This window comes from Dermacentor variabilis, chromosome 6, assembly GCF_050947875.1.
Source record: "Dermacentor variabilis isolate Ectoservices chromosome 6, ASM5094787v1, whole genome shotgun sequence".
NCBI classification, from domain to species: domain Eukaryota; kingdom Metazoa; phylum Arthropoda; class Arachnida; order Ixodida; family Ixodidae; genus Dermacentor; species Dermacentor variabilis.
Window position 1 is genome coordinate 35,243,288 of NC_134573.1, and position 27,494 is coordinate 35,270,781.

General features: G+C 48.4%; 1 protein-coding gene across 1 annotated transcript; it reads left to right on the forward strand.

The window, feature by feature from the left end:
• The first annotated feature begins 590 nt into the window (after window positions 1-590).
• Window positions 591-27,373, forward strand: LOC142584125 (uncharacterized). The gene is made up of 3 exons (XM_075694300.1): window positions 591-828; window positions 2,696-2,998; window positions 26,965-27,373. Exons 1-3 carry the CDS (start codon window positions 598-600, stop codon window positions 27,157-27,159), a joined length of 729 nt encoding a protein of 242 aa, XP_075550415.1. The 5' UTR covers window positions 591-597; the 3' UTR covers window positions 27,160-27,373.
• The last annotated feature ends 121 nt before the right edge of the window (window positions 27,374-27,494 follow it).

Consider the following 27,494-nt stretch of genomic DNA (forward strand, 5'->3'; position numbering starts at 1 on the left):
GGAAAGAAAGAATCTTTTCGCCTCTGCATCGGTCTCTTTCTCTGGAGGACGCTCGGATTTGGCGACGCCTCCAGGGAAACAATTATACCTCACCACATTGGATCTACTTAACACAGACGAGGGACTATAACGACGCCCTCTGCAAAATTTGTAAGCAAAAAGGTACGCTAGACTAGACAATATGGGAGTGTGCTGACTCCACAGGGGCCAAGGAAAACACTGACAGTAGAGAAGCCTGGGAGGCCTTGCTCCAGAGTGAGGCAGAAGAGGACCAGCGTCGAGCAATCCGCCTGGCCGTTGAGGCAGTGAAGACTCACCGTCCTCAACGCACGGGGACTGTTTCGTCCTCCCCCTCTACCTACGTGCATGTTAAGAGGCGGGCACCCCAGCTCGGTGGAATAATAAAGTTTTCAATAAATAAATCAATCAATTGACGTTATAGACAATAGTTCGTACACTTTAACGTTATTTCGCTTGAAGATATCCCTTGCCTCGTAGCTTTATTATTTTCTTAGAAGTTGTACTATTTTCTTGCCTCTTTTTCTTTTGCTTCCTTCGCACACTTCGTCGCCGAGTCTTCGCCGTGGGTATGCGCCAATGCATGCAATCATCACCATCATGATTTGGGGAGAGAAGAAGCGACAAAAGAAACCGCTGTCGAGCCGTGAATGCAGAGAAATGGCCTCATCCAAAGTCTCCGCTGGTATCTTCGAGTGGACGCGGCCGGTTCCTCGCCAGCAGTGGGATCCCCAGGACCCTGTGATGCTCGAGGCGGCCAAGCCATACCAACAGGTTGAGCAACTCATCGGTTACACATTCCGCGACAAGGTGAGGCTCCCACGGCAGTGACTTGGTGACGACGGCCATTAAAGGGCGGCTCAGCATGCCGGAAGTTTCGACTACAGTCAGCAGGTTTTGAAAGGGGCTCAGTACTTGCGGAGATTGAAGCATATTAGATGTAGCTAGGTTATGATGCGGGAGGCCTGCCTCCCTCCGCGAGGGATACGCTGCGTCCCTTTGCATCTGTCATGGCCGGCAAGCGTCACTGTTCGTGCCTTTTCCTGTATCAAAGGAGACGGCGTATAGGCCACAATCCTCGCCTCCCTTTTTTCTCTCTGTCGCTTCTCTCTCTGCGTAGTGAATTTCCGAAGGTGATCCTGCGCGCTCTTCTGAAGCGGAACAATCATGCCTGTGACGTCGTCTCTGCTGGCGGGAAGGGCGGCTTCTTTGTTGTACTAAGCTTAAGCAGGATGTATGGCACAAGTTTACAATTACCGGAAGAAATAAAAGGTGACAGAAAAACTTCGAAACAGTACTCTGATTTACTAAGCTTGCTACGTTATATTTAATTATGTTAGGTAACATTTAAGGCTAAGGCGTGACACAAAAGCGTACAGGTTCTGGAAGACCGCCTATGGTATATGACAGGCCAGGAATACAGTGGCCATATTAACGAACATGTACACGTACGCCAACGCACGAATTGCCTCGTCATGGTCTCTCTCTTCTCCTTGATTCTTTGTATCATAATTCCGCCTTTGATTCCTCAACTGTGCTCGAAAGTTATTTATGCAGGCGCAATGACCGCGTGTGTGAACGTACTAGGTAGACCACTGGAAGATTTATTGACATAATCGGCTGTAGATTGTTCGAGAGAATAGGCAATATATCGTGGAGACATCCCTCTTGTTTTGAAACTTTCCGCTTGTGCTCTGAGCTGTCTTTATCCTGTCACCTAGTTACTTTGACTGTTCGCCCATTGAAATTATCGGCTGTAGATTGTTCGACAGAATAGGCAATATATTGTGGAGACATCCTTCTTGTTTTGAAACTTTCCGCTTGTGCTCTCAGCTGTCTTTATCCTGTCACCTAGTTACTTTGACTGTTCGCCCATATGCTGCTTTACCACCACGTCATCATTATTGCTCAACAAATAATGGCATTCTCGGCAAACCGCACCACTGCCCACTAGGACGCCCCGGTTCGCACCAGTGCGGTTCGCCAATGATTCCATAAGGCGCCTCTTCCTACCAGTGGCATCTGTAAGGGGATTATTTTTTCTCATGTGGAGACCTAAGTGGGAGGCGCGTCTCGCGCTATTTTGGTGACGGAGGGGGTGCGAAGCTTCTCTTGCATTCTTTATCTTTGATTATAGATTGGGATTACTGCGCTGTCGGGTTTTCGGGCGCTGCTGATGTTGCAACTTTTGCACAGGATGGTAATAGGTTTTCCTCAGTTCTCGAAAGAGCGTACAATGTCCAAGGTGGCCTGATCAAAGCTGCGACTGCGTGCGTTGTGCTCTTCCCAGATTGGTCAATGCTAGCTGGAGACATTGTACATTTGAAAGCAACATTTGAACTGTGACGACGTAGTATAGGACTTGAATTTATTTTGACCACTTGCTTGACTTAACATCCGCGCCCAAATCTTGGGGTCTTTCACCGCGCACATACGTCGGGACGCCACTGCCATGGCAGTGAATCAAACCCACGGCTTTTTTCCCAGCAAAGGCAGGCTACAATCGCTGATCGACCGCTGTGGGTCACAGCCTCAAAGCAATGAGGAGTTTAAGCTTTGATTGAATGCGTAAGGCCATGTATACTTCCAGCGCTTGCACGTGTTCGTTCTTATGATGCGCTCTATTCGGCGATCGTGACGCAGCAAGCCGCTCCGTGTATCTCGCACCCTGCTGCAGGGTTTTCTGCTGATGGCGTTCACCCACGATTCGTTCCCGGCCGCCGAGCGCAAGGTTCCGGCCAGCATGCAGCCCATGGACACGCTTGGTGACGCGCTGCTCAAGTACTTCCTGGCGGCCAAGCTGTACGGCTGCGTCCACCCGCTGTGTCCGCGGTCGCTGCACGATGCGCGCTCGCGCGTCGACTCCAACTATTCGCTCGGTCTCATCGCCACGCGCCAAGGCTGGCAGCGGTTGCTGCGAACGGGGTCGGCGGCACTGAGCGACGCCGTCGTCAACTACGTGCGCAGCATCGACAACGCGGTAGGTGGGACAGGAAAACAGTTTCCGACAACAACTTGTGTTGCTCCGGCGCTGCAGTCGTTCAGCCATCATAGGAATGATACGATAGGAACGGAGGGTACTGCGTGGATTTATCTGGCCTTCGTTCTCGTGGATTCAGACGCTGTGGTGGCTTTTTTTATTGTGCTTTATCTGCCTTCATTGTCCTTAATTTCAGAGCAATCTATGCTTTTATAAGTGCACTAGGCTCTTCGAACACGCACAGTCGCTACTCATTGCAGCGGTTGTGCCTGTCGTGGTCGCCGAGTCGAAACGCGCCGGTTTGCCCGCAAGAAATCCATAACGGTGTTCAATGCCACTTGTCCATGCATGTATCCGTGGCGCAATGGTTTCAATATCGCACTTTTATGCTAGAGGTCCTGTGTCCGAATTTTACCGACGGTAGAATTCGAATAATGTTAATGTAAGTATGTATAACGCAGTACTTTGTTGAATATGACAGGTTTACAAAGTCACGAAGCTGTTTGAAGACAGAAGGATGAAATTTAAGCAGACACTATATAGCTCCTGATTTCCCGATAGTAGTTATGGTATGAAAATATCTGCGGGGAAATCAGTACGCAGCAGCAGTGGCGTAGCCAGAAATTTTGTTCGGGGAGGGGGGGGGGGTGGCTCACGTTGCAGATTGGCCTCCTCGTCACGAATTTGTCGAGGGATCAAATACATGAATAATAACAGCATTGCCATTGCTAAAAATGCTGCGAACGAATTCTTGAACACTATACACTGTGAAGACAAGTAAAATGTGATTTTTTTCATGAAATAATATACTCGCATGTCCCAAAAATTGTACCCGAAACAACTGATATCCATGCTTCTATGTATTTTTTGACTATTTAATAACTAAAGAAAATATCACATGAACTTTAGAACTGTATCAGTGCGATACCAACAAAGCAATGCATGCCGCTGATATGAAAACTGTAAAGGCCACGAAGTGAATAAGTTGAGGACAAATATTTTAACGAAACTGTCATTCAAGAACCTCGTTTACTTTTTTTGTACAAATGCAACGGCCAGGGAAAAATGACGTTTTCCTTTGTTCCAATGTATTGCCCAGGAGTAGCTGTCGCCGGTAGCTTATTGAGAGTAATTGCACCGAAATTATAGTAGCAACAGAGACCACGTATAAAATGCAGGAGTTCCGCAAAAAAATACGAGGTGGAGTCAAATGAAAGTCAGCCGACGCGAATATATACGAAACGGCGCACTTTATTTCAAAGCAGTCTCCATGACGATTTAGACATTTGTCCCACTGACTAATGAGTCGCGTGATTCCCGTTTCATAAAACTCCTTGGGTGGCTGCTTCAAAGTGTCCAAGTGACTCTTTCACGCCACCATCCGACACGAATCTGCTGCCCTTGAGCTGTTCTTTCAATTGCCCCAAAAAGTGGAAGTTGCATGGCGACAGGTCTGGGCTGTATGGCCGATGTGGCAGCGCTCCGCACTTGAACTTTGCGGGTTTTGTATTAACCACACAAGCGACGTGGGGACCTGGATTGTCGTGGAACACGATTACGCCATTCGTCAATTTTCCAGGTCGTTTGTTCTTGATTGGGACATGCAGATGATCCGGTGGTAAACAATATTGCCGCCAGCATTGCGAGAAGAAAAAGACGATTGACATATCCCAACTGCGTAGCCGCCACACCGCGAGCGCCAAGCAAAGCACCGCAAGCCAACGCTCGGCCGGTGCTGACAGGCCGGCGGCTCGTGCGCGAGAATCGGACGATTGGCACGCGACAGGAGGCGACAAAGAGGAGAACGACGTTCGAAGGAGCGAAGCTCGAGGGACGCTTTTGTCCTTGTTCAGTGTTCAGTCGTTTTTTTTTTGTTGATGGGCACAGGTTCGCCAAGAATAAATTAGTTATCGTAGAAACGGCTGTTGTAACTGTTGGTTACATATCTGGTGGAGGTGCGGGGTATGATTCCAAGCCCCACACACGCCAGGGAAGGTAGCCCGGATCCCCGAAGTTTGTAGCCAATGGAATCAACGCCTGTCCACCGACTCACGAGTCGCCGCATACGAGGTGAGGCCCTCGAGTTTGGTCCTCTCGCCGATTCACCAAGGGCAGCGGCTGCAGCCAGCCGAGGTACCAGTGCGATGGCTACTCAAGTAACCCCTCCTCACGTCGTCGTTGACTCACCCCGGACGCCCGAATCCTTTCACGGAGACGCATTCGAGGATGCCGAGGACTGGCTCGAAAACTTCTAGCGTGTCGCCAGATGTAACCGTTGGGACGAGACAAAGAAACTCCGGTATGTGCACTTCGCGCTGGAGGAATCTGCACGCACGTGGTTTCAAAACCACGAAGCGTCGTCATCATCGTGGAACGACTTCCGACGAGAGCTGCTAGCTACGTACCCGAGCACGGACCACAGAGAGAGGGCAGAAGCCACTCTTCAGGCGAGGAACCAACGGAACAACGAAAGTGTGACCATATACATTGAAGACATGACCCACCTCTTCCGCCGAGCCGACCCAAACATAGCTGAGGACAAGAAATTGCGGCACCTAATGCGCGGTGTGAAACAGGAGCTTTTTGCCGGCCTGGTTCGTAATCCGCCCCGCACTGTGGCCGAATTTCGATCAGAGGTGACGACGATGGAGGAGACGTGCATCAGCGTGCGATGCAGTAAAACATAGATGTATGCGTCGCATCATTTGACGTTGCATCAGGAGCCCTCCCCAACAATATGGACATCTTACGCGAAATGGTGAGGTCCGTCGTAAGGGAAGAGCTGCAGAAACTGCAGCTGGCCCAAAGCCCTCCTACGGTGTCCTTACTTGCTGATGTCATGCGCGAAGAAGTCCACCAAGTAATTTGTGAGCCAGAGCCTCAGATACGGCCCCACGCACAGCCAGAGCGTCAGCCGCGGTTATCGTACGCCCAAGCTTTACGTCAGGACCTAGGACGCGCCGACTTTGGACGAACGGCCACAATACCCCAGGTACTTCCTCGTAATGTTCAGCCCTTGCGATGTATGGCGCACTGCAGACCGGCGTCCCCTCTGCTACCAGTGTGGAGAGGCTGGTCACCTATACCGGGAATGCCAGTATCGCCGAGTAGGACTGCGTGGCTTCTCTGTGAATGCGCCTTGCCCTCGAAACGGTGAGCGCCCTTATGAGATTGAGGCATTTTATCTACGCGCCAAACTATTCGGAACCCCCAGCAACATGAACCTCGATCAGCAGCGCCTATGCGTTATAGGTCGCCCAGTCCGCGTCCCTCTTCCATTTCACCGAGGCGTCGCTTCCATAGTCCGCGACGGGAAAACTAGAGCCAGCGACCTGTGGAGGCAAGGCCGCCGACTCCCGGAACACCGAAGGCCCTCCATCGCAAATCCGACAAGACGACGGTGCGACGAAACGAGGGACGAGTGCAGTGATGGCGCCTCATCATCGACAACTTCGAAGTGACTGCGTTGTTAGACACTGGTGCGGACTATTCAGTTATTAGCAGTGTACTCGCCAGAAAATTGAAAACGGTATTGACCCGTTGGACCGGATCTCCAATACGTACAGCGAGGGGACACTTAGTCGACCCCGTAGGAATGTGCACAGCAAGAGTCGGAATTAGAGGCTTTACATATGTCAGCAGCTTTATTGTTCTCCCTGAGTGTTCCCATGATCTGATACTGGGCATGAACTTTTTGCAAACGAATGGCGCAATTATGACTTGCAAGAATCACGCGTGTTGTTTTCCACAGAAAATGCTGTTACCATTTCTGATACAGAGCAGCCACATATTTCCTCTCTCCGTATTGTGGATGAAGACGTGACGGTGCCGGCACGGTGCAGTATGACTGTCGTTGTAAGGAGCGACGTATTTCGTGACTATGAGGGACTTGCAGACGGAAATATTGGGCTGCTACTGGAAAAGCAAATATGCGTGGCAAGAGGCCTAGTTCACCTGCGTAACGGATATGCGGACGTCCTTTTGACGAACTTGAGGCACAACAAGTGGCGAAGAGAACAACCATAGCGTCTCTTTATGACTATGCACAATTTGCGGATGTGTGAACCCTCGATGCAGCATCACCAGCTTCTACCACCTTAGACAGTGTCCTTACCTCTATCGACATTGACCGAGAGCTGTCATCACTACACAGAGATGAGATTGTGAACTTGGTCACAGAGTTTGCAGAATGCTTTTCGACTTCATCGAAAGTCCGCCGTACTCCCGTCGCAAAACACCGCGTTGTGGTCGAAGAGCCTGCAAGACCAGTTCGCCAACACCCTTACCGAGTGGCTCTAAAGGAAAGAGAAGCGATAAGAAGTCAAGTACAGGAAATGCTCAAGGACGATGTAATACAGCCATCCAATAGTCCGTGGGCATCTCCTGTAGTGCTGGTCAAAAAGAAGGATAACACCCTACGATTTTGTGTTGAATACAGGAAACTCAACCTCGTCACGAAGCGGGATGTTTATCCACTCCCCTGCATCGACGACACCTTGGACAAACTACGCAATGCTTGCTTCTTCTCTGGATCTCAAAAGCGGATACTGGCAGATAGAAGTGAACGAGCGAGATCGCGAAAAAACGGCATTTGTGACACCGGATGGTTTATACGAGTTAAAGGTGCTTCCATTTCGTCTGTGTTCTGCGCCAGCCACATTCCAGCGGATGATGGACACTGTTCTCTCCGGATTGAAATGGCAGTCATGCCTCGTCTACCTTGATGATGTGGTGGTCTCCTCCACAACATTCGAGCAGCACGTGCAGTGACTGAGAGCACTTCTGGGTGCTATTCGCACGGCGGGGTTGACAATAAAACCCGAAAAATGCCACTTTGGCTTTCGCGAGCTCCGCTTTCTCTGGCACATTGTCAGTGCTGAAGGCGTCCGCCCCGATCCTGAGAAGATCACTGCAGTAGAAATGTTTCCGAAGCCAGGAGACAAAAAAGCTATTAGACGTTTCCTGGGACTGTGTGTCTACTACAGGCGTTTCGTAGAAAATTTTCTAAAGTTGCCGAACCACTCACGCGACTGACAAAAGCAGATGTCCCTTTTGTGTGGGAGAAAGAACAAGAAGACGCCTTCTCTGAACTACGACGGGGTTCGCAGAGTCCTCCTATACTTGCCCATTTTGATGAAAATGCCGAAACGGCCCTCCACACCGATGCGAGTAACGTTGGTCTCGGTGCCATACTTATCCAGTGGCAGAATGGAGAAGAAAAAGTTATTGCGTACGCAAGCCGCACCTTATCGAAAGCCGAGACAAATTACTCAGCTACAGAAAAGGCATGCCTGGCGGTTATATGGGCCATCAGTAAGTTCCGGCCATACTTATATGGCACACCGTTTCGAGCCATCAGCGATCATCACTCATTGTGCTGGCTGGCGAACCTCAATGACCCTTCTGGAAGACTCGCTAGATGTAGTTTGCGTCTACAGGACTATGACATCACGGTCGTTTACAAATCTGGTATCAAGCACAATGATGCTGATTGCCTATCACACGTACCAATCGAGGCTACGTCACCTGACAACGAGCAAGATTCCCCATTTCTTGGGGCTGTGAATACGACGGAAATGGCTCATCATCAGCGTACTGATCCGGAATTACTCCTGCTCATAGAGTACCTGAAGGGTCGACAAGTGAAAGTGCCTCGAGTTTTCGTCCGCTGATTGTGTTCGTATGTCCTCCGGAACAACGTCCTCTACAAACGAAACTTCGAGTACATTGGTGAGACGTTTATACTTCTCGTACCATCATCGTTGCGAGCTGAGATCTTAGAACCTTGCCATGATGACCCTGCAGCTGGCCACTTAGGCGTTAGTAGGACTCTGGCAAAAATCCGCGAGAAATATTACTGGCCGAAGTTGATGGATGCAGTGCAGCACTATGTCAAATCGTGCCGAGATAGTACCGCCACTCAAACCAGCAGGTTTTCTGCAACCGATACAGCCACCAACATCGCCATTTGAACAAATAGGAGTGGAGTTACTTGGACCATTTCCCGTTTCAACCTGAGAAAAGCGGTGGATTGTGGTAGCAACCGATTTTCTGACCCGGTATGCTGAGACCTCTTCTCTTACAAAATAATAATAATATTTGGGGTTTTACGTGCCAAAACCACTTTCTGATTATGAGGCACGCCGTAGTGGAGGACTCCGGAAATTTTGACCACCTGGGGTTCTTTAACGTGCGCCTAAATCTAAGCACACGGGTGTTTTCGCATTTCGCCCCCATCGAAATGCGGCCGCCGTGGCCGGGATTCGATCCCGCGACCTCGTGCTCAGCAGCCCAACACCATAGCCACTGAGCAACCGCGGCGGGTTCTCTTACAAAAGGAACCGCCATTGAAGTGGGTCAGTTTTTTGTCACACACATAGTATTACGACATGGCGCAACTAAGGTACTCATAACAGACAAAGGAACAGCTTTTGTGGCCCGTTTGATGCAGTCTATTATGAAACTAACACATACTGCTCATAGAAAAACCACAGCGTACCATCCACAAACGGCCTGACTGAGCGGCTCAATAGAACGCTCGCTGACATGATCTCAATGTACGTGGACGTCGAGCATCGGACATGGGACAGTATTCTACCATATGCCACCTTTTCGTATAATACTACAGTACAAGAAACGACACATTTCACGCCATTTGAACTTCTTTACGGTCGGACAGTAACAACGACACTAGACGCGATGTTACCTGTAGACAACAGCACCGAAGACGACCCTGACGTTAGTGTGTACATAGAATGGGCAGAAGAAGCACGGCAGTTTGCAAGGCACCGTATCATACAACAGCAATATGCCGACGCAAACCGGTACAACCTAGGGCGAAGAGAGGTACAGTACAACCCCGGAGACAAAGTGTGGGTATGGACACCTATACGTGCGCCCGCTCTTTCGGAGAAGTTACTGCGCCGTTACTTTGGCCCCTACAAAGTACTTCGCCGGTTAAGTCCCTTAAATTACGAGGTAACTCCTGAAGGCCAAGTTTGCTCCACACGACGCAGGACTCGCCCAGAGGTCGTACACGTAGTACGAATGAAGCCATACTATGGAAGGCATTGATTAACAGAAGTTGCACCTACGATCAAGCCTAGCACCGGCCGTCCTCTGACCACTGTCCTTTTAAAGCAGTTGGCCTCTCTAGGCCTTTCCTACGCACCGGGACGATGCTTCTTCGGAGGGGGCTAATGCCGCCCGCATTGCGAGAAGAAAAAGACGACCGACATATCCCAACTGCGTAGCCGCCACACTGCGAGCGTCAAGCAAAGGACCGCAAGGCAGCGCTCGGCCGGTGCTGACAGGCCGGCGGCTCGTGCGCGAGAATCGGACGATTGGCACGCGACAGGAGGCGACAAAGAGGAGAACGACGTTCGAAGGAGCGAAGCTCGAGGGACGCTTTTGTCCTTGTTGAGTGTTCAGTCGGTTTTTTTGTTGACGGGCACAGGTTGGCCCAGAGTAAATTAGTTTTCTTAAAAACGGCTGTTGCAATTGTTGGTTACAATATTGAAGACTATTGATAGTCTCTCCAGGTTTACCAAATTCGATCAGTAATTCCCCCTGGCGATTGAAAAGTCAACAATGAGTTTCCGGCTGCAATGCCGGCCTTTGTTTTCTTTGGGGTGGTGAATTGGAATGTTTCTACTGTAAGCTTTGCCGTCGTGGTTTCAGGCTCGTAGTAGTGGCACCATGATTCGTCCTCGGTCGCAACTGCAGACAAGAATCGTCACCGTCATTGTGATACCGTATCGGATGAGTCAAAGCAGCGGCGAACGTCTCAGTCTTCTGGCGGTGGTTCAAAATCTTAAGCATCCATTGCGCACACAAGAGCCGATAACTGAGATGTTCATGAATTATGGTATGAACCGAACCGTTGCTGATGTTCACACGCTCTGCCAGTTCATCGATGCTTATCCTGCGTTTTTGTCTGATCAGCTCATCAACCATTGCAATTGTGTTGGGGGTGATTGCATGGAGGCATTGGCCCGGTCTTGGATCATATTATCCTCTTCCCCATCCTTCTTTGAACAGTTTGCTCCAATGCTCCAGAGTGGCCAATGAAATTCAATGTTCAACGTATACATGGCAGCCATACGGCGACCACATTCTTTTTGGGAAACACCTGCAACTGTCAAAAACTTCACGACACCACACTATTCAACATTTGGAGTCTCCATTATGTCAGGCAACCATGTTCAACCCAGTGTATGAGAGCGTTACAGAACTTTTATCGCCACACTTGTGTCACTTTTGGAAATGAGTGATGCCTGTGTGCTACGTGCATGCCTCGCAGATAATGAACCCAACCATCATTGCGCAGAATGGGTTAGCTCACTTTCATTTGACTTGCCCTCGTACAATAGAAATGCGAAGATACAACGAAATCTAGAAATGCGAACATACAACTTGATAAATGAGAAAAAGTGTCATTGGAAACAAAGTTCACTGCACGTATACAAAAAGCCTCGCAACAAGATATATAAATGTACGCATGTCTCCAATAATTCTACGAAGCTACGGAAAAGTCACTGTATACAATGCGTCAAGCAAGGCAAATAAACATGATGCGCAATCACAGATTCACAGATCACAGAATCATAAGGCCTGCCCTTCCTCCCACCTCTCCCCCTGACGTATCGGGTGCGATGGAAGGCGGCGCACTTCTTCGCCGCTTTTCTCCTTTGCGCACACAAGGCTGTGCCACCATCGCCAGCTCATCCCCGCACCCCCCCCCCCTACGCTTTCACACGCACATACAGCATGCGGCGCGCGGTCACATTATTGCCTTTGGACTTTATACGGAACATGGTGGTGACGGCGACGGCAGGTATGCGCCTGGAGTGTCCCTATAATTGATATCGCAATAATATAGTGAGAATATCCGGCAAAAGAAGAAACCCGTGGCCCATTACTTTCTGCAAAAGAAGAAGTAACAAAATTGAACTTTCACCATGCGACAACTAGCTGCGCCGCAAGAATGACTCTTTTCCTTTTGTGGGGCGGGGATACCGAAATGATAAAACCCACAGAAAAGCATGTGGCCTACAATCGAATGCCTACTTTTGGCACCTAATGGGGCTACCGAAGAAATATTGAAGAAAACACGAGACGCTTGGTCGACAGAGAACCATCCATGTACTGCTCGGTATCCTACACCGGCGAGACAAGACTTTCCGGAGGGGTTGCGCCCAAGCGAACGCGTTGCAATCTGTCGAGTTCCCACAGTGGTGGCGGCCAGCGGCCATTGTTTGTTTCTCGTCTGCTAGCCGGAAAGCGACTAAAACTCTGCCAGGCAAAAATCCACTCGGCCGAAGAAAAACAAACGTTGTACGACTTTAGAAAAGTCGGTGCACTTTTGGCGTCGAATGTTTATAACAACATTAAACCCACAAAGTTCCCGAATTGAAAATCTAAAGCACGACATTGGAAATGTCAATGCACCTTCCGCATCAAATGTTTATGAGAACTTTATACCCATAATGGGGGGGGGGGGGGTTCGGAATTGAAATGCTTGTGCTCCGTAGATTCCGCGGCCTCCGCGAAATGCCGCGACCAGCCTGTTGGCCATCAAAACTCCCTTCAAACTTTGTGCTTGGATGGGGCTCCTTGCGTTTTGTGACTCGCGGTGTGTGAGCTTTGGAGCGAAATCCAGCGCGAGTTCGCAATGTTCGCGCTGAAATGTCTTTTTGAGCGTGAAAAAGACATTCTAAACAAAATACGGAATGATTTCCTGCTCCGGGGGTTGTTTTGGTCGGCAGTGCATGACAGCACGAAGAAATTTCGGGGGGGGGGGCAGCCATACCCCCCCACCCACCTCTAAGACTGTACTGCTACACCCCTGGGCAGCAGTACAGTCTAAAGTTAGTTGCTCAGACAGATTAGGTTCCCGATAAAGATTTTACCGCATAATACTAGACCCAATGAAATCTCATAAATTACAATAAATGTTGTCTTCTCTTAGGTTGTCTGCATGTCAGTTTGTCAACAAAAGGCCAATAAACAAGGAAGACAATAGCCGACTCTACAACCATTAATGAAATCATAAGCGTGGTCATTTCTGCAAATGGCTGCCTAACAGTTCTTTAAATTCTCAAATGTCCAGCTGACCCAAGACAATAATTTTATCGGAGAGTGTTCAAACACACAACCTTTATAGCGAAGTTGTATATGGCTAGCCGATTCGTCCGTGCTTCTGTCAGTCTGTCCCCTATACCTCAAAAACTCCTCGGGCGCAACGCCATACGCATGCGAAAGAAAAAAGATAAAGAGAGGCGCACGAATGGCTGCGCCTGTGGTGACGTCATTACACTCCGTCGCAACCGAGCTCACGCGCAGCAGTTTCTCTCCGGCTCCAAAATGACTAGGCCTCGCGTCATAGGTACTCCTTAGGAGCAGGCAGCTTTCGATAAGCAACGCCGCGAGCAGAAGCGGGAGCGAGCTCGTCTACTCCGTGCCAGTGCTGCAGCCCGGGCACAAAACAATCTCACGCAGCCGAGCGCAAGCAGCAACTGCGTACCGAAGGTCCGGCAGCCTACGAAGCCGTCATTTAATGAACCATCGTTATCAATTCAGTGATAAACACCGGGGCAACCCGTTTTAGCTTCGCTGGTTAACTAGCTGTACGGAATACTTGGGCGGTAATTTCTTTATTATAGTGAGACAATGCTCTGACTACTGTTCAAAGAAAGCTTACAGATTGGTGTCACAGGCAATTAAACGTTACGCGCTGCAAGTGAAATAGAACAAAGTTTACCTGGTAGCGCTGCTAGAGTTTCTGTGTCATGAATGGTGCACAAGAAACAATATACCAGTCCTGCGCACCCTACGACAGTTGCCTAACCGGTAGGGTTTTGTTGTGTTAGCAATCACACGGGACACTAAGTTTGGGCTAAGGCTGTTGATGCCGTCGTCGGAGCCGTCGTGTTGCCCTTAAAGATGGCGTAGACTGGGCACGCGCGTGCATAGCTAAAAGCCCTCAGGAGACGTGTAGCGGCTGCAAAAGCGACGAAACCAAGAGGACGCACCATTACACTTCCTTCAATCTGGTTTGTAGCAGAGTCAGGGTAGCGTTCGGCCTCCAGTTGTTGTTGTGGCATATTATGCAAGAGTGCACCTAGTGGATATTTGCGGAATACACCCCTTGGTATGAGCGTCGGGCGCACACACACTAGCATTATACTATGCAGCTGTGTGCATGGCTACTAGACTACCATACAGGCCAGTGGTGCATATACAGGTCTGAATAGAACGGGTAGTGAACTTCAAGTTAATGTAATCCTTTTGTTGGCGATACCAACTATAGGGACACTACTGGCGAACTTGTGCCGTCGTCATCACTGTTTCACTTAGTATCCAAGTGCGATAAGACCCTATCGCGTACCGCGTGCTGTATGTCCGTGTGCGAAGGAGAGCGTACAAGGGTGAAAAGAAGATGGTGGATCGATGCGTGCCATGGTTGCCTTGCACCGGTGTCTGAGGCTGCGTGATCAAGAGCGCGTGAGGGGGGAAGAGGAAAGGGCAGGTGGACGCGTACCTGCTCCTCTAGCTCTGCCATGGCTGCGCATGGCTGTCCGCGCAGCTAATCTTGGAGGCATAGAGTTAGCATACTAACAATAGAGGAACAACTGGGCGAATAATGTGTCTACCGCAAAGGCGCGGCCATGTGTTGCCTCTCATTTATGTGAGGATGAAAATATAGAAAATCTGATGATAGAAACCAGGATTTACACGTGGCGTGTACGTATGGAGAAAGCGTAAAGGTCATTGTGTATATTTTTCAGAAATACCCAGTGGCTATTTATAAAAATTGGATTTAAAATTAATGGTGCGTGAAAGGAGGCATCTGAAGGTGCCTGAATTAGACGCCGCCATCATACTGAGGGAGGCTCGGAATAGCATTGATTGCGTGTGTCGTCATCTGCGCGCCCGCGCACAGTAGAACATGGCGGCGCCCTTGTGGTTACCGATTTCAATGCAAGGGCGCTGTGGGGTGCTTCACCTCTAGAACTGGCTATATTAACTCTATGCTTGGGAAAATCTCCGGCGGGTGCATAGAGCACAGACGTGGGTTCTCGCGCTTCTGAACTCCAAGTAGCTCCTTGGAGCCCTGAGGAACCTGCTCGAGTTCTTAGCCAGTAAGGGCGAAAGTCCCTCAAGATGTGTTCTTGTACGGTGCTCCGTCTACTGAGAGTCTGCTCGCTCTACTGTGGGTGAAATTTTCCCTGGGGCGTTGAAGCAACAAAAGTTTTGGTGCGGCAACCTTAAGCCCCCTTTAGATGAACGCGACAGTGGGGCTCGGTTTTATCGAAACTCTTTCGCAGCAGTTCCTTGGTCTCCTTATCCGACAGGAGGGGCAAACGCACCTGGAAATATGTTCCTTCGTACCACATCGTCTGCTCGGCATCTAGTTGCTGTTTGCTTGCCACCGTCATTACGTACTGTACCAGAGCCAAGTAATAAATTAATGATGCAGTGAACAATTAGGCTACTAGAAGATTTCCAATTGGTAACGCGTCACCAATGCTAATTCTGTGGCACCATCTGCTAAGTTGAAACCAAACCACCTTTACTGCTCAGTATAGTATCTGCAGACGTCAGAACAGCATCAAAGTAAGCAAACAGCTGATGTGAATATTAACGAAAGAACATAACCTTATGCTTTGCCCTCAACGTGAGATGAGACTCGATTATGGATGATTTTCTTTTATTTTAGGCAATTTCTCCTCTAGCCGTGTTCCCGGTTTCTTTTCTAGAGCTTGGCATTTTTAAGGATCTCGGGAAGTAAACCTTGTACAATATTAAAAAGAATGCAAAAAAGCCAAGCATACGACATTTGAGTTCCAGTACTATAGAAATCATACAGGCTCTCACTTAACGCCTGATAACAATGTACCCGCCGTGGTTGCTCAGTGGCTATGGTGTTGGGCTGCTGAGCACGAGGTCGCGGGATCGAATCCCGGCCACGGCGGCAGCATTTCGATGGGGGCGAAATGCGAAAACACCCGTGTGCTTAGATTTAGGTGCACGTTAAAGAACCCCAGGTGGTCAAAATTTCCGGACTCCTCCACTACTGCGTGCCTCATAATCAGAAAGTGGTTTTGGCACGTAAAATCCCAAATATTATTATTATTATTATTATGATAACAATGTGACGTTGATCCTATGAGCCGATAAGCTTTCCTGTCATTTGGAGGCATACGTTCTCATAGGCGAAGAGAGAAAGCACTTAGTACCCATGCATTTATACTGGAGAGCAAACTAATGTGAACGACCTCTGGATTCGCTTCCTGGCATTTTATCGAACAGCTGCTGTCGACGTTAAGAAAAGAAAGAGTGGACTCCGGAAATTTCGCTCTAGTTTTCAGTCGCATTTGTAGGAGAAAGAGCTCATCATATAGTTTGAGCCACAATTGAGATTCCGGTGCTGCCCACTGTCCTGTTGTCCTCCAAGAATGAATGAACAAACATTCATAACACCGCCTTATTTGAATAAGAATGAGAAAGTCATTATAGAAAACCAGGCCATTAACACGCTATAGGGAAGTGGTAGTTTCTAGCCGCTGTGTGCTCTGACCGTGTGCGCGAGAGTAGAGTGGGTGGCTAGAGCAGACTGTGACGAGTGCGTGACTAAAAGATACCCCGAATCAAACAATGACTGGAAATCCCCAGCAGCCAAATGGGTGCCTTATTTTCCAAGGGTGAGCTCACGTAAGTGCCTCGAAGGAAAGGAGCGGTTGCGTCAAAGGGAAGTTGTCTTGCCGCGCCTAGCTGCCTCACGTCATTAAAGAAAGGCAAAGTTGACAATTTGGTTATGAGGCACTCCGTAGAGGGGGAGAGCAGAGTAATATTGACCACCTCTAGTTATTTAACCGGCACCTAAATCGTAGGCATAGGAGCGTTTTGCAGTGTTATGGGCTCATTCAAATAGCTGTTCCCGTTAGTGATAGTGTCCGCCGCCTTCGGTTTCCATCGCAGCCATCGCCCACGAGAAATCGCGCGATGTCACGTGCGCGCCGCGTAGCGTCGATGCGTGCTCACTTTGCCTTGCACATTGTGGAGCGTATAAAGCCATACGTATCCAAGTGATTCGCGCTGTAATTTGTCGTGCATAACTTTCATATTGGGACGATTCCTCCTTTGAAAAACGCCGCTTCTGTAGTGCGGCAAGGACAATGACGAAAAGAAGCTATATCGCCATTTAGAAGAAGCATCGCGAATGGAAAAAAGTGAATAGCGCGCGGTATTAAACAGTCCGTTCGTGTTAGTGTTCTCTCTGACTCGCTACTTTGGATCCTCCAGTTTCCACTTGCATCGTATTGTGACATGTATCAAGGGATGTGACATATGTGCCACGTAATCTCCTTGCCTTTGTTTCCTTTTCGCAACGCATTATGGCACCCTCGCGCCAGGTACAAACCTCTGCTGAAGAAGCAACTCCTAGAGTTATGCGCGCGGCTGCAGCCAGGCAACATTAGGCTGAGGCATTACACCCTGAACGCATTTCAGGCCTGCGCGTGACGTGATATGACGTCGACGACGTCATTACGCGCCGGCTGGGAGGGTCGCGAGCGCTTGCTGCGCGCTCGACTCGCGAGAACTGATGTCACATACAGGTTCCTAGACCGCCAGGTTCGCACGATTTAACAGGGTAATTCTAATAAATAATACTACGAAGGGAATTATACATATTTATTGATCATAACAGACGCTGTCTGTAAACATATTTACCTCTGCACAATGTTCACGGCTGAAATGGTTGACAGCAAACGATATCGCGCTGTAATATAGACACATGTTGCCTTTTATACTGTGTACTATAATATCATAACTGACAGCCAAAAGCAGTCATTGCACTGATAAGAGGCACGTAGAGTAACAATAACCAAAAATAGCCACTTGTTTATTAATTTACGCACAAGGAGCCTCAGTTTAATAACAGAAAACAGAACATCATCATCATCATCATCCTGGTTACGCCCACTGCAGGGCAAAGGCCTCTCCCATACTTCTCCAACAACCCCGGTCATGTATTAATTGTGGCCAAGCCATGCCTGCAAACTTCCTAATCTCATCCGCCCACCTAACTTTCTGCCGCCCCCTGCTACGCTTTCCTTCCCTTGGGATCCAGTCCGTAACCCTTAATGACCATCGGTTATCTTCCCTCCTCATTACATGTCCTGCCCATGCCCGTTTCTTTTTCTTGATTTCAACTAAGATGTCATTAACTCGTGTTTGTTCCCTCACCCAATCTGCTCTTTTCTTATCCCTTAACGTTACACCTATCATTCTTCTTTCCATAGCTCGTTGCGTCGTCCTCAATTTGAGTAGATCCCTTTTCGTAAGCCTCCAGGTTTCTGCCTCGTAGGTAAGTACTGGTAAGACACAGCTATTATACACTTTTCTCTTGAGGGATAATGGCAACCTGCTATTCTTGATCGGAGAATGTCTGCCGAACGCACCCCAACCCATTTTTATTCTTCTGATTATTTCAGTGTCATGCTCCGAATTTGCTGTCACTACCTGCCCTAAGTAGGCGTATTCCCTTACCACTTCCAGTGCCTCGCTACCTATCGTAAACTGCTGTTTTCTTCCGAGACTGTTAAACATTAATTTAGTTTTGTGCAGATTATTTTTTTTTTAATATTTGGGGTTTTACGTGCCAAAACCACTTTCTGATTATGAGGCACGCCGTAGTGGAGGACTCCGGAAATTTTGACCACCTGGGGTTCTTTAACGTGCGCCTAAATCTAAGCACACGGGTGTTTTCGCATTTCGCCCCCATCGAAATGCGGCCGCCGTGGCCGGGATTCGATCCCGCGACCTCGTGCTCAGCAGCCCAACACCATAGCCACTGAGCAACCACGGCGGGTACATTATTTTTTTTTTATACCCACCCTTCTGCTTTGCCTCTAAAGGTCATTGAGCATGCATTGCAATTGGTCCCCTGAGTTACTAAGCAAGGCAATATCATCAGCGAACCGCGTTACTAAGGTATTCTCCATTAACTTTTATCCCCAATTCTTCCCAATCCAGGTCTCTGAATACCTCCTGTAAACACGCTGTGAATAGCATTGGAGATATCGTATCTTCCTGCCTGACGCCTTTCTTTATTGGGATTTTGTTGCTTGCTTTATGGAGGACTACGGTGGCTGTGGAGCCGCTATAGATATCTTTCAGTATTTTTACATACGGCTCGTCTACACCCTGATTCCGTAATGCCTCTATGACTGCTGAGGTTTCGACAGAATCAAACGCTTTCTCGTAATCAATGAAAGCTATATATAAGGGTTGGTTATATTCCGCACATTTCTCTATCACCTGATTGATAGTGTGAATATGATCTATTGTTGAGTAGCCTTTACGGAATGCTGCCTGGTCCTTTGCTTGACAGAAGTCTAAGGTGTTCCTGATTCTATTTGCGATTACCTTAGTAAATAGTTTGTACGCAACGGACAGTAAGCTTATCGGTCTATAATTTTTCATGTCTTTGGCGTCCCCTTTCTTATGGATTAGGATTATGTTAGCGTTCTTCCAAGATTCCGGTACGCTCGAGGTCATGAGGCATTGCGTATACAGGGTGGCCAGTTTCTCTAGAACAATCTGTCTACCATCCTTCAAGAAATCTGTTGTTACCTGATCCTCCCCAGCAGCCTTCCCCCTTTGCATATCTCCCAAGGCTTTCTTTACTTCTTCCGGTGTTACCTTTGGGAGTTTGAATTCCTCTGGACTAATTTCTTTTCCATTAGTCCAGAGGAATTCGAAATCCCAAAGCAGAACATAGCACACCGCAATGCCAAAGCCATGCAAAACGTTAGAACACGAAAACCATACTGCCATTTTAATTGTAGGTCAAACAAAAATATTTCATTCACTTATCAGATTTTAAAATGCTGTACTTCAAAGGCATCTAACCATTGCTTGTCAGAGTCAAAGACATGCGAAAAAACAACTGTCCATTAAAGACACTGGTGACGAAATTGTGGACTACAGCAGGATAAATAGGTGACGCAAAGAACCACTTATTTCACTGCTACAGGTAGAGGCAACTAGAAAAAATCCTAACGCACAAACGAAATTGCACAATATCTCTGTAGGCACTCTGCACAAGAAAAGCACACACGGCCACAAGTTATCACAAATACGATATTCACCAACCACAGCAAACCTGTCTGATGTTACGTTCAACGAGAAAAAAAGAAAGATATCGCAGTGAGATGCCGAAAACACTTCAATTTCAAATAAGAAGACAATGAACTGCCATTTAAATCTAAGTTAGAAAATATGCGCGACAAAAACAAAGGAAGGCTCATTGTACTGCAAAAGGCAGAAGTTGGCCGAAGAAATCACATCAGAAAACAGCAATAAAATATCCGCAGTGAAATATAAAACAATTAAATGTGCAGAGTACAGGGTATGGAAAATTGCTTTTCCAGAAAGATTTGAGCTTTTCGGTTTTTTGCCCTATGTTCTTCTCTAATATTTATATGATTCCTTTGTTTGCAAAAGTTGTTCAGCATTATGTTTGCAGCACAGCTAGCAACCGGTGCGACAAGGAGCTCGTAGGCGGGCCCATTTTCACATGCATCTATGCCCTCAAGCCTCGGCAGAGAGTCTAGAGTCAGTTGCCGAACAACACTCCTTTTGTAGGGCCCATGGAGAAACTGTGTGCAGGCACTTTGTGTCACAAGCTTTGTAACTACAACCTCCGTGTGAATGACTACTATAATCGCAATGGCAGAGGGAAAATTGAGGCCACCTAGGTCACGTTGTGCGATTAAGGAATGGATGTCTTCATCCATTTCGGTCTCATTTCCAGTAAAAGCCAAGTGCCCCAGGCAACTTTCATACTTTAGAGCTTTTATTGTAGCATGCGCACAATACCCACCAAGATAACCAATAACTGGCATTCGTGCTCTGAGCGCGTCAAGGTCATCGCTGCTAACATGAACACTAAATGAGGTGCCTACATCTCTGACACTGTTTCTTCGATGCCTCTGAGGTCATCAGTGCTTCTCCTTGGAAGGACATTTCGAAGGTGAATCCTGCCCTCTGTTTCACAGAGTTGTCGAACAGATATGTGGTACTGCCCACCAGCCATCTGCTGGTACTGTCCGAAACGACTCTCGAGAGTATCCGTTTGGTCTTTCCCTAGTAGGACGTACTTGAAGCGAAGTTCACTTATGCAGTACTTCACCAATTCCAACAAGGATTGAGCAGAGAGTCTTAGGGCACGCAGTGTCTCCTTGGTAAGGACTCCAGTGTCGTGCCCATAATATTCCCAGACGTCAAGCCATGTAATGAAAGCATTTAGAGAAGCTACTTTTGGGTCATCTATATGATATGACATGGGTTATTCGTAAACATTACGATGATGGAAGCCTTTATTCGGTACCTTTACGTGTACAATACTCCACCAGCGAAGAATAATTTTGATGAAATATGCTGTTGCTGGCGCATGCTGAAAATTGGCTTCACCACTGCGAGCTGCCAGGACTGCGGCTACGTGCGGATTAAAAACCCGTAGTACCAGCTTAACACTCTGCCGCTCCAAGTTGCTTGGATTAAGCGCCTTTGACGTCAAGCCATACCCATACTTTAGCAGCAGAGATGACTCCTCTTTAGGTAAATCTCCCAAATGCCTAAATGAGGCAGTCATTTTGAATTCAGGACAAACATCATTGTTGAAAAGCTCGAAGCGCGGGTAGAAAAAGCAAATGCCTGCATTTTTCTAATTCAGCCAATTATTTCTTATGCCCTTAAACAGACGCACAGCATCTGCCACGTAAAATAACGGTCGATCTGGCTATGCCGGATGTGGGTAAACATGGCGAAGCATCGGCTTCGGCGGAAACATCTTCATTGCCTTCCTGTTTAGTGAGTTATTGTTACAGACAACATCTATTACCCTGTGCCCAATCTCTTCTACTCGTAAGATTGCCTTCTTCAGTGTAACATGAATTTGGTCGCCCTGTATGGTTTTTACCGAAAGAATGTGTGCTACCTCCTTGAATGAGCCCAACAGACTTTGAACCACAAATACGTGTACTGATGTCGCTGCCTCGTTGGAATTCACTGCAGCACCCCATATGCTCCCATCCTCGTAACCAAAACAAGGCTTGATGTGAATTTCGTCAAGCATCAACGTCACGGTGTGTTCATGTGGCTGCAGATGTTTAAATCGCTGGGAAGCATACTGAAGGAAAGTTTCATCTCAAGAATCAATTTCTGGGCACAGTTGAACAGATGAGCACACTTTCCTGATAGTGCTCGGATGGGGCAAGGTTAGTGTACTTGTTCCTCTCAAAAACTTATAGGCATGCGGCGATATTATGTGAAGAATGCATGCAAACACCATTACCTGTGTGCTGTACTAAATACGCTCTGCAGAAAGCAGTAGAAGCTAGCTGTTCCTTGATAAACTTTACAGCCCCTTTCTTGTCTTCATTTATGCTTCCATCTATCATGTCTAGAAGAGAATCTATTGTAAGCGACAGGTGGCGAGAACTACAGCGCTCCTCAGACAGCATGCACAGGTTGTCCAAATTTCCAACAAGGAGCTTACTTTGTGAACTTAGTCCGGTACAATAGCTTAACCAAGGTTCTTGATCACGGAGCCATGATGGCAGCCATCATACCTTGCTGGTGAAGCAGTGCGCTGACACGGACACCGTAAAGACGCACAAGAAAAGATGACACTCACTGCTTGTGTGTCGTTACCGTGTTTGTGTCAGTGCGATGCTTCACCAGCAAGGATTGATGATTAATCACCAACTAGCCCAATTTTCCACATTACTGAACTTGATAGCAGGCAGACCCTTGAGGGCTTTCGAACACCGTCAATGACGCCTTCAACCAAGGTTCACAATCGTCGGTGATGTTCAAAAACATCGTTCACTTTTCTTTGTGGATCACAGTCCACTTCACCGACACTGATGCCACTTCCAAGCGCGCCTTTAGTTCTTCGAGGGACGAAAAATGGTCTCTCTCCTGCTCGGCTTCATGTGAAGTCAGTGTATCTTCGACAGCATGGGCCAGTTGGGAAGCTTCTAGTCGGCTCCTTTGGCATCAGGTGCTTCTCCCGTGCTGTTGTATGGTTCTGAAAGGTACGACTGAGAGCCGGAAAAAAGTGTAGGCACAGATCCATGGTGCAACTGCGGTACTGGCAGTGCAACTGAAAGAACGTTTCCTGTTCTTGGATCCATGTATGTAGTCGTGCTCTCGATGCATGAAGCTTGGAAATAATCCGCGCAAACCTGCAGCAACGTACAAACGTCCCGTAAACACCTGAGAATCCACTTATTAAAATAGCCTGATGCTTTCCTCTTTGTGTAAGTGTGTTTACAGTCCGTGTGGGCACAATAAGTCTATCTGGGCTTCGGAAGTATCACAGTAAAAGTGCTTAACAAGTACGAACAACTAGGACCACACAACAGGACCATCAAGTATTCTTACTTTAGTGTACGAAGTGGGCGCGAAGTCCTTCCTAGCAATGGCGCGTAGCCACTTCTTGAAAGTGTCGTCGTCTTTAGGGAAAGAAAGCACTTGTGTTCTTTCCCGTATCCTAGTTGCCGGTGCACCCCTGCACACAACACTTATTTGGCATTTTAGCATCTACTGCTCATCGCGCACGAAAACAAAATTGCTTTAAAACAACAAAGGGAAACGGTAAACGCGACCACGGCGATCCAACCAACCGGTCCGCGCGCTGCCAGGAGCGTGAAAGAACGAGCCTAACTGATGTCGCTGACACTGCGGCTTCTGGAAGTGTCAGCGTGCTGGATATGACGTCAAAATTGTGGGTGCAGGCCTGAAAGCTGTTCAGGAGGTAATGGCTCAGGAGATCACTGTGCAGAGACCATCGCAAGCCGCAGGTCACCGTCGACGCAGGACGGACAATTTAGTTCGTTATCGAGAAAACGACGCAAAAAGACTTCACCGCGAGGACCCTCTAGTGGGTGCTGCTGAAACTGCGGTCTCACAGGTTCGCCGCTGAAATCCTCAAGTGCATGCTGCCGAAGATGTGGCCCGGCAGCTTCACCACCAAGACTCTCGCGTGTGTGCTGCCGAAAATCAGGCACGGCACTTTTAACGGGAGCAACCTCCCGTGCGATCTGCCTAACATGCGGTCCGACAGCTTCGCCGGGAAAACCTTTGCTTGCGTGCAGCACATAAGAGCCGTCGCGCAGACCCTCACGTGCGGGTCGACGAAAATGAGGCCCGGAAGCTTGGCCGTATATGTGATTACGATCAACATAGGCCTAATAGACGGTGGTAAATGGTGCGGTTGGGGACCTCGCCCACACTGAGGTAGACGAGTTGGGACTCGCAATATGACTGTGGTGCGACGCGAAAGTTGGCACAGCTAAAAGCGGCACCGTTGCGCAGTTAACTCAGGTGCACGTTCCGCCCCGAGTGGGTATGTCATGTATAAATACTAATGTGCGCGTGTCTGGTGCGGCGGACGGCCACTGACTAAAAAAAGAAAAAGAATGGTGGGGTTTGGCGCGACGGCGCAGGACGGGACACCTCGACCAACAGACAATCACGAAAGGACAGGGGCTCTGGAAGGTGGAGCCGAAAAAGAAAAGAGAGGAAGCTTCTTTTCTTTCTTGGATAAGAAGGCCGGTGTGCAGAGTGGAAGAAGCGACCTTGTCGAGCTGTGAGTCCGAGCTTCAACGCTTCAGAAGCGCCGGGCGGAGAAGCGAAGCTGTCGGGCCGTGGGCCCGAACTTCAAGCCTTCAGTGACGATCCGACCTCCGTCCTACCTCCAGCCTGTGGCCTTAGCTGGTCCTGGTGACATGGCTATGAAGTTAAGAACTTCAGACTCTCTTCGTGCGACTTCTTGGCCGTGATCCTCAAAAAGCAAGCAGCGACTTATCCTCGTGCGACCGATGCACTGCAGCTGTACCGACGCATGCCAAGTAATTGTGATCGGTCACATACCTTACTGTTTTGTATAATTGTTTACTTGTGTGAGAACAGCTGGAGATGCACGAACGTTTCTATTAGTCCTGGCATCTTGTTTAGTTGGTTTGTGTATTTGGTTGTTTGTTTTAATTTGATGTTCATGTTTTGTTAACAATCGGCCTCGTTGTTTCTTTTCCCCACTGTGTGTTCGCCTTAGTGGTGGCCAGAACAATCCAAATTGTGCAATTGTGAATACACTGCTGGACAAACAACCCCGCGTTAAGCAGCCGAAATCATGACAGTGTACCACTTGAACAAGGCATGGTGACCACAACGTTGCACTGTAAGACTGACAATAGATGTCGCCGCACACAGTTTTCCGGGGTGCAGGCTAGTGCAATAACAATTCACAAGTTTCAGGGTGGCACATATACTACACTACCCTTGTTCAAGAATAAAAGAAACGTCATCCCCAGAAACCTGTGTACGTGGCACTGAGTCGAGCCACGCCACTTGATGGCGTGTAGAACCCGAACGCGGAATACGACTTCATGTTTTACCACGCCGCCGAAAACCCACATAGAGCGCTGCGTGACCAATTCCGTACACTGAAACAACATCGCGTTGACACGATCATGCAGCGCTGCCTTGCACTGCTCGATTAGCCCCGCTGATTTGCCATCTGCTCTCTCAACGTGCGTTCTCTGACTGCACACAGACTTGACATCATGCACGACTGCTTCTTAATGCTAGTGTCCCTAATCTGTTTCTCCCAGACTTGGGTTCGTCCGCATGGCATCACCGGCTACAGGTTTGTTGTGTCAGCAAACAGAGCTGCGTACAGGGCATCGGCCGTGGCAATACACGAATGAGAAAATGTGTTTGTGGGTCATTCAAACTCGCAGAAGTGCTGGACGCCGACTTTGCCGACGTGTGCGCAATGCGTGACTCCGATGATAATGTGGCTGCCTCTGTATATGTGTCGCTAGGCGTTCTACGTGAGAAAATTGTGGACTTCCTGGTACATACCTTCGCTTCCCAACATGATGTGACCTTAACTGTTCGGGTGATTTCAACGTAAACACGAAGGATCCCCACAACGCCTGGTTTGTACACTGTGTGCAAGAAGGCCTCAGCATGAAATGTGTGTCAAATACACAATGCCGCTCTTCGAGCACCGGTTCTTGTTTGGATTTCGTATTTCCAAACATCAACGAACTCTTATAGCTCCGCTTCATGTCCTTCTCGACCTACTTTTTCGACCACAAAGCATACCTGAATGTGTTTCAATAAATGTATGCAAATGAAAACAGGACTTTCAATATACTTAATATTTGCAGTTACTACGTTCAATCAGTTTACGGCGGTCTCCTATAGAGATGCTCTTCCCGCTTGCGCGGTGACTGTGCTGCGTGTGCTGCACATGCCTGTGGCTTTTTTTTGCATTTCGTCCCCATCAAAATGTGGGCACCGCAGCTGAATTCAAACCCGCTACCTCGAGAGCAGCGCAGAGCCATCGCCATTGGGCAGACGTAGCTCGTGCCTGATGTCATGCTCCCCCTAGTCTTTTTCCTTCTTGCATGTTTCATTGAGCTGTCAATAGATTCGTTTGTACACAGAGCTTACAATACGAATATGTTTCACATCGCACGCCCTGGCCATGCTGGTTTACTTGTCACGAAAGAAGCCGGTTTGGTTGGCTGCAATCCACAAAGCACGCAGTAATTAACTAAAAAGGGAGACCTGTACAAGCTATCATTGGTTTGACGAGGTGCAGGGGCATGGGTGTGGCAGAGAACAACTTCCCTCATTTTAACGTTAATTACAGAAATGTGAAAGAGAGCGACCATTCGGCGTGTCAACTAGGTGGCCACAGCGAGGCAATATGACAAGTGCGCCGTGTTATTTCTCATACCACGTAAGATGTGTGCTCCCGGAACGTGACGTAACCCTATGAACTCGAGCTAAACAGGAAAGCCCACTACAAGGCGCTTAATTAGTGAAGCTCCATCAGGACACCCGTTTCATGCTTTCTGCGCTTGTGCATGCAGGACTACCCCGGCGACGAGTCAAAGGTTCCGCCCAAGCCGCTGGCCGACACCCTCGAGGCGCTGACCGGTGCTGTTTACTTGGATTCGAACCTGGACCTGGCCGCCACATGGCACGCTGTGTACCCGTTGCTGCAGCCGCACGTGGACCATGAGATTGCAGCAGTCGCCGCAAATTCGGCGTTGTATTTCTTCTGAAAAGACAAACTCTAAGGGCATGCGAGGCAGTGAGCTGTGTTTGTCTTTCCTATTTCTAGACAAATTTTTGTAAACCATGATAACTCTACGCAGCGTAAGCTGTTATGGGCTAATTCCAATAGCCGTTTCGGTTGGCAGAGGTGTCCGTCACCATCGCCGGTGCCGGTAAGCAGTTGTCGCCCGGAAAAAAATAAAAGGAGCCCGATTCCCGCCGGGATCAAATCCGGGCCTGTTGGGTGGGAGTCAGCTACTCTACCACTGATCCATGCCAGCTCGTCTTTTTTTTTGCTTCATTGCATATAATTATGACTAGTGTTATGCGAAAATTAGATTAC